The sequence below is a fragment of the Tupaia chinensis genome, unplaced genomic scaffold (assembly GCF_000334495.1).
Source record: "Tupaia chinensis unplaced genomic scaffold, TupChi_1.0 Scaffold000170_1, whole genome shotgun sequence".
Classification (NCBI taxonomy): Eukaryota; Metazoa; Chordata; class Mammalia; order Scandentia; family Tupaiidae; genus Tupaia; species Tupaia belangeri.
Genome location: NW_006159645.1, coordinates 1,215,581 through 1,223,863, shown reverse-complemented (window position 1 = coordinate 1,223,863; position 8,283 = coordinate 1,215,581). Strand labels below are relative to the sequence as shown.

Below are 8,283 nucleotides of genomic sequence, written 5' to 3'. Positions count from 1 at the left end.
TTTCCTACAGGAAGTCTCTAGGATGAACTGAGATTTGAGAACAGACCATCAGGGGCCTCACTGAACGAGTTTATGACAAAAGCTTAAGACTACGCAACCATGTCCATCTCCTCTGCCAAGAGGGAAAAGGAGCACCTCTTTGCTGGCTATAGTGGAGACAGAATGCCCAGTTTGTCCGGAAGTGGCATCAGATCATGGAGGAAACTCCATCTGCAGAAATGTCTGGGGGCAAAGCCTGTGCGGTGCTATTCCTCGCAGTCCTGGTGGGTGTGCTGCTGCTTCCTGGTGTCCAGGTAGGCTGGGGGTGGCAGGGGAGTTAAGTACACTCGCCTGTAGGTGGCACAGTGGTTGAGGCACTGGACTCCCCCACGGCCAGTCGTGGTTCAAGTCCCAGACCCAGCGACTTGAAAATCACTCTGTGCATGTGTGTGTGCACGCCCAGGGTCCCAGGAGAATGAAGGCAAAGCAATTGCTGCTTGGCCATCCCCTCAGAGGAGTTATTTCACTTCCTCTCTCACTGTCTCTGTCTCCTCTCCAGTGAGCACACTGGACAAAACCTTAAAAAAAAAAATCAACAACAACAAAACACTCACCTGATTTCCTCTCTGGACACAAATACCTGAATCAAAGGGCCTTGCTATGGGCCTCGCCCTCACTATAGTAATAAAGTGTGTGTTTTTGGCCATTCTCAGTACCAGGGGGTCCATTCGAATCAGTATAACTTAATCCAAAACTGACTCCTGTCCACAGGATGTTTAGCAGAAGATAAAAGCCACAAGCCACCTCCTGGCACCCACGTGTGTGCACAGGGTGGGAAGAACATAGCCAGTCATGCCAAGACCAGCCTGCTCTGCATGTCAACCACTGACCTGGTTTACCAGGGAGGAAACAGGCTCAGAAAGGTTAAGTAACTTGCTCATGGTCACGTGGGAAACAAGGGGCAACTCCAGGACGTGGACAGAGGTGCACATGCTCCCAGCAGCGCTCTGTGAGATGGTCAGAGGAGCCTTGGCTCATTCGTTTGTAAAAGTGACAGAACATAATTAGACTCACGGGATAGTTCTAAAGATCAGGAGACCATCTTACCTTGGCTCTCATTTTGCAGAGTCCCAAGAAGGGCTGACCGCCATCAACTTGAACTCTTATTAACCTAAATTTACTCCCTGAGGATTACTGACCCCCAAGTATACGCAGGACTGTCTTCTTCCCTAAAATAGCCTCTATGAATATAACATGCAGCCGTGGCAGGACACTCACACACGCCACTCTTCCTGTGACCCTCACGATAACGTAAGGTAAGGCTATCGTCCCGTGTGACAGATGAGGAAACTGAGGGCAGTTTACAGGAGATACGGAAGTGGCTCCTCTCCTCTGTATCACCATGCAAACATGATCCGATAGCACTACATTTTCTTCCTTCTAAATGAAAATGTTACTTGATCACATAGTTAAGAATAGAGACATGTGGGGCCGGCAGGTGGCGTGGTGGTGAAGGCGCTAGACTCCCACATGGCCGACTGTGGTTTGAGTTCCAGACCTGGTGGCTTGCTTTCTCACTTTCCTTCTTTTCCCTCTCTCTGTCAAGCATATGTCCCCTACAGGAAATCAAAAAAAAAAAAAAAAAAAAAAAAACATGCTTAGACCACAAAGGGGGAAAATACACACATGCACACATACACACACACACACACACACACAAAGGGCCTTTAAAAAGTTCATGATAACATAAGAAAACTATGGATTTCAAAAATCTGCACTCAATTTATACTTTAATTCCATTTTTTCCATAAGCTTTTTGAAGTCCTGTTTTCTACATACCCACACATACATAAAATTAAATCACACAAGCCTTCTTTTTTTTTTTTTTTTTTTTGGAGAGGTTTTTGCTATAGGGCGCATGCGCTTGCCAGACAGACAGAGAGACAGAAAGTGAGAAATCACCCCCCCAGGGGGGATGGCCACGCCGCAATCCCTTCTCCATTCTCCTCTCGGGATCCTGGGCACACATGCACATGCGCCGGGCCTGAGTTTAACCCACCGGATCCGGGACTCAAACCACGGTCGACTATGTGGGAGTCCAGCGACATAGCCATTACGCTAACTGCTGGTCCCAAGCCTTCTTAATAAAGAGACATCTTTACTTATGTCAATTTGCAAGAGAGGGCTTATGCACTCACCACAGAAAGATAGAGAAACAGAGAGGGGGTGGGAGAAAGCATCCCCCTAGGGGTGTCGGGGTCTGGGGCATGCACACACACAGCCAGCACGTTTTTCAAGCAGCAAGTGTGGGTCCTGGGACACGGGACTGGGCCATGTGGGATCTAGCTCCCTCAGTCACTAGTCCAGGGGCCAGCCCCCTTTGTTTCTAATGGACTGCCAGAAAAAGGAGGGCAGCAAGAGAAGCGAGACCCTCTGTCCTGCAGTCATGACCCACGTCCCAGCAAGGACAGCGCCGGCCCTGACCTAGAACAGGAAGGAGAGCAGCTGTGCTCCCATGTCCAAGAGCACACGTGCACGTGTGCACACGCATGTGCCCTCTGCCCATCTAGCACAGCTGGTGGCCGACAGCGCACTCCTCAGCCCTGACAGTGCCCTGGGACCATGGCAGAGTGGTAGAACGGGGGAGCGCACTGGTCTACCCAGCACCTGCCACTGAGAGAGAACGGACAGGGAGGAGGGGATGACCCGTGAAGAGAGGGAGGGAAGGAGTGTACAAGGGACCCAGGAGCTGCCAGGGTCAGGGCACAGCTGACACAAAGAGGTCCTTGTTCCCAGGCCTCCAGAGCGACTGGCCTGATCCTGCCTGTGGGCTGTTCTGTTTGGTGGAAAGGACAGGCCTCCAGGCTTGGGCTCCAGTCCTCTGTGATTGCTCAGTGGTAGTCCTGGAGGGGTTCCTGAGCCTCAGTTTCCTCTCCTGTAAAATGGGACTAGTAATACTCCCCTCACCAAATTGTATTTTAAAGAATTATTTTTAAACTTTATTTATTCATTTATTTTAATTTGACCAGAGAGGGACAGAGAGAGAGAGAGAAAGTAAGAAAGCAAGCTACCAGGTCTGAGACTCAAACCATGGTTGACCATGTGGGAGTCCAGAGCCCTTAACCACCACGCCACCTGCTGGCTGCCAACTCATAGAATTTTTGTGAGGCCCAGCAGGAAGCCGTTCCTGAGCAGTCTGGGTTGGTCCCCTGGCGTCACTCCTACAGAGATATATTCCACACAGAGCTACTACAAGCTGTTTTTAACTGCCAGAGGACGTGACATGCATGCTGGCCAGAGAGAAGTGGGGGGTGGCGGGGGGGTTGGGCGTGATCATCTGCAATCCCTTCTCCATTTCTCCATCCTGTCAGGATTTGGGGCTTCTATGTACATGTACCTGGGGTGTCTCTCAAGGCCCCGGGACTAGGATTTGAACCACGGTTGGCCATGTGGGGCCTGGCTCCTTTAACCACTAGGCCACTGGGCTAGCTCAGCTGTATCATGTAACGGTGGGAAAGGCAGTCGATCTGCTAGGCTCCAGGTTCCCCATGTGCCAAACGGGGCAACTGTACAGAATACCTTGTGAGATCCCTCAGAGCCACGGAGTCCTTCCCCACGCAGTGCTCAGAACTGTCTGATCCACAGCAACTGAGCCCACGTGATAGTTACGACTGTTACTGCTCTCTGAAGCTGAATTCCTGAAATTCAACCAGACTGTAGCTTGTTCACCCATTCATTCAGTCCTACAAATAAATATTGAGCAGGTATCACATTCTGACTCTGCTCCAAGTGCTGGGATAACAGTGACATTTACTCAGCTTTGCTCAACTCAGTATTTTCACATCATTCATTCATTCAACAAACATTTATTGAGAGTTTACTCTGCTTGAGACTATCTAGCACACAAATGCGGTAACAGAGACCATGTCTTTGCTCTGGTGGCACTGAAGACCAGTGGGGAGGCAGAAAACAGAGACAGCAGTGAGTACTGAGTACTGTGGTAACCAGAGGGCGAGGTGAGGGGGCCTGGGCTCAGGAAGGCTTCTCCCAGGCCGAATGGCAGAAAGGAGCCAGTCATGTACCGATATGAGGCAAGAGTGTTCCAGGCAGGGGCTGGCAGATGGTGTGGTGGTTAAAGGTGCTGGACTCCCATGTGGCCAACTAGGGTTCAAGTCCTGGACCTGGTGGCTTCCTTTCTCACTTTCCCTCTCTCTCTGTCTCTCTCTGGTCAAATTGGAAGATGATAATAATGTTAAAATAATTATTTTTAAAAGAGAGTGTTCCAGGCGGTGAGCACAGCACTGAGGCACGAAGGGGCTTGCATGTGAGGACGAGAAAGGCCACTGTGCTGGACTCCCATGTGGCCAACTAGGGTTCAAGTCCTGGACCTGGTGGCTTCCTTTCTCACTTTCCCTCTCTCTCTGTCTCTCTCTGGTCAAATTGGAAGATGATAATAATGTTAAAATAATTATTTTTAAAAGAGAGTGTTCCAGGCGGTGAGCACAGCACTGAGGCACGAAGGGGCTTGCATGTGAGGACGAGAAAGGCCACTGTGGCAGGAAGACAGAGCATGTGAGGGCTTGAGGCCAGGGCAAGGGATTAGGTTTTATTATAAAAGGGATGAGCCATCAGCCATAGAAGTGGGTTGTATGTTAAACGGGTGCCAAGTGACAGCTGGGTGGAGACTGGCTTAGGGTGGGGGTCATAAACCAGGAGGCAAGACGAAAATGACAGTGGCTCAGATGTGTGTGACAGTTATGGGGATGGAGAACAGGTGGGCAATGCATGTATTTTGAGGGTGACATTGGCGGAATCCCGATGAATTGGATGCCGGTAGCAGCAAAGAATGGAGTTAAGAATGTCCCTTAAGGCCAGCAGATGGCACAGCAGTTATGTCGCTGGACTCCCACATAGCCAATTGCAGTTCGAGTCCCACATCTGAAGGCTTGAAACACTAGTTGGGCGCATGTGCGGGCATGCCCAAGATCCCAAGAGGGGAATGAAGAAGAGATGGCGGCGTGGCCATCCCCTCAGGAGGTGATTTTTCCCTCTCTCTCTCACTGCCTCTGTCTCTGTCTCTCTCTCTCTGACTGGCAAGCACATACACCCTAAAGCTAAAACCTCTATCAAAAAAAAGAAAGAAAAAGAAAGACTGTCCCTTGGATATTTTACATGAGCAGCTAGATGGGTGGTGGTGACATTCAGAGATAAAAACAGGAAGACAGGCTAACATTTACGGAGCACTTGGTGTAAGTGAGGCACTGTTCCCAAACCCCCTAGCCAGAGAGGTGCTGATATCGGGGCATCAGAAAAGTCATGATGTGTTTGTCAATGCAAAAATACATCATGACTTTTCCGACGACCCAATATTATCATCCCTGAGCCTACAGATGTGGAAACAACGGCACAAAACATTAAGTAACTTGCCCAGGCACACAGAAGAGCGGGGCTGAGGGAACCAGCAGGTGGCATGGTGCTTAAAGTGCTGGACACTCCCACATGGTCAACCAGGGTTTGAGTCCTGGACCTGGTGTCTTGCTTTCTCATTTTCCCTCTCTTTCGGTGTCTCCCTCTGGTCAAATTAAAAGAATGATTAAATACATTTTGAAAAAAGAAAAAAAAAAGGGGGGGGCCTAGGACACTAATTCAAGTAGGCTGACTCCAGGTCCTGGGCTCCTCACACTGCTTCTCAGCTGGGGACACCAACCCAGCTGAGGAGCGCCAGGACACGTAGCCCCAAGCAAGGAGTAAGCCCACAATAAACATTTGTTGAATGAATGAATGATGTGAAAATATTTTCTCCTCGGTGAAGAAATGCTATATAAATTTCATTGTTAACCAATGCTTTAAATAATGATTCTATCCTCTCAAATTTCTTCTAACACTTAACAGATTTTCCTGGGAAAAGAAAAGGAATCAGAGTAGGGCATTTCAGAGGCAAATAACAGCTAGCCAGACAAGGTCTATGGCAGATGAGGTTTGGCTAAGAAAACTCATGTGGTTGGTATTTTATCCATTATGCCTCCAGAAACTCTGAGAAAGTTCCAAGGAGTCATTCCCGCCTCCCTCCATCTCCTGCCTTCCTTACCTGTTTCATTTAAATTGTCAGTGAATGAATGCTGTCAAGCGTTTTCTTCACACTAGTGGAAAGTCTCTAAAATTTGCGTGGCCTGGTAAAACGCTTGCGAGAAACGTTCGGAAATGATGCTTTGATATAAATAGTCAGGCCTTCTGATTTCTTCTGTCCACTTGATCTCCTGGGAGTATTTCTTTGGGTCTGCTCTTCTCAGTCCCAGCAAGAAGGCCGAGTGGGACTGTCCCCTATAAACCCAGAACCAGGAACGATCCCTGCCCTGTTTCACACTGCGGGGAAGGGGAAGGACATGACAGGGAGGAAGCCTACACAAACCCCAGCGTTCAGTCAGCTGGGCCTGCCACCCTTTGACTAGAACCCTGGGACTTCCTTACACTTCTCCAGTGGTGTGGAGCCCTTGTTAATGCCCTCTCTTTCCCATGATCACACTTATTTATTTTAGGTACAGTTAATGTGGATTAACCGCTTCCTCGCTCTTTACTAGTACCCTGGGATGGGGGCATTCTGATTAACTCCATGTTACAGATGAGGAAACTGAGGCTGTTTAAAAAGATAAGCTCTCGACTCCGGGAACCCAAGATCTCCGCAGTCAAATTTGCTGAGCCTTTGCTGTGTGTCAGGGGGCCTGGGGTGCTGTAACTACATGACCACCTGAGTGCTGGGATTATCCCCATTTGAGATGTGGAAACTGAGTTCAGGGGGTAACTAGTCACGGAGTGAACTCCGATCGGTCGTTCCCTGGGGCTAAGCCTCTAGAGGACAGTCCCCCAGCTGCGCCCAGGTGGGTTCCTCCCCGGTTCCTCCCCGCTGCGAGAGAGCGGTGATGGGAGGGCTCACTTCACCGCCCAGTCTCACCGATCCGAAGAGGGCGAAGAGGGCGGCCCTGCAGCCTAACTCCGCCAACTTCCCCAGGGTGGTGGGGCGCCGCAGCCGGCGCCTTTGTCTCCCCCACCTGAGGAGCCCACGCCAGCCGCGCCTCCGCGCCGCCCCACCTCCGTCCGCAGCAGCGCCAGCTCCAGGCTCAGGCCGGCGACCACACGGTAACCCGCGCCCACGGCCGCCTCCATCTTACATTTGGGGACCATTATTTATTTCCCGTCCTTGCAAACACTTACGGAGCGCCACCCTCGCCCGGTCTTTCACCCAACTCCCCTGCCCTCCGCATCCTCCCTAACCCGCCTGCGCCGAGATCCCAAGTGGGCTCAGGATGCCAAGTCGAGGGCTGGGCCACCGCAGTTCCAGCTCCCAGTCCCTCCGAGCTCTGGAGGGGGATCCCTCCTCATCTGGAAAAGCCGATGGGCTTGGCAGGGCCGGACACAACCCGCGAGGACAGTCACACTCACACCCGGCTGGCAGCTAACGAGGAGCAGTGGATGAACCAGGGCAAGGGGGACAGGCGTGTGTGTGTGTGTGTGTGTGTGTGTGTGTGTGTGTGTGTGATGTATGCGCACGCGCGAGTGCGATTTTAAGATCGGGAGTGTAATTCCGCAAAGAAGGTCCAGGAGATCGGGCACCGCCAGAGTGGACACAGGCTTTGTGTCCAAACAGGCAGCGCAGGAATAACACACGGGGACCGGGTCCAGGCTTCTCCTGGGCGGGGCAGTTCGGAGTTGGGTCTTCGCACCAAGAGGGGAACGGGATTCCTCACCCGGACCGGGCGCCAGGAATGAGGGAGCTCCAGACTTCGTATCCTGCGAGAGGACAACCTCCGCCCTGCTGGTGCGGCGCAGGGTACACCCTCGGGATGCTCGGAGCCAGGCACCACGCACGGGGCACGGGCCGCGGGAAGGCGTCCCCGAAACAGCAGCCGCAGGGCGTAAGGGGAGGACTCAGGGGACGCCACACCTCCCGCCCCAGCCTGGCTGCCCGCATCCTCGGGGCACCCTGCCCTCGCCCACCCGGCCCCACCCGGGGAGCTGACACGGCCACGGCCGCGCCCGGCCCGGCCCGGCCCGGTGCCATCCCAGGAGGCGGTTACGCCCCCCACCGCCTCGGCGCCCAGCCTGGCCACCGCGCGGGAGCAGGGCGCAGGGACGCGGCCGCGGCGGCCACCCGTAGAAGGAGACGCCGGGGTCGGCGTAGAAATCCATCCTGCGCTCGGTCTCCTCGGTGGCGATGAGCGCGAAGGGCGTGTTGGAGCACCATTTCTCCGCAACGTCGGCCAGCTGCTGGAAATCCATCGTGGCCCGCCGCGCCCGCGCCGCTCCCTC

General features: G+C 52.7%; 1 protein-coding gene across 1 annotated transcript in view; it reads right to left on the bottom strand.

The window, feature by feature from the left end:
- Positions 1–8,277, bottom strand: part of MTURN (maturin, neural progenitor differentiation regulator homolog) — a gene marked incomplete in the record, with an annotated part of 35,214 nt that extends 26,937 nt beyond the window's left edge. The window contains 1 exon segment of the mRNA XM_014586930.1: positions 8,127–8,277. Coding sequence (XP_014442416.1) covers positions 8,127–8,253 — 127 coding nt within the window.
- Between the last annotated feature and the right edge of the window lie 6 nt (positions 8,278–8,283).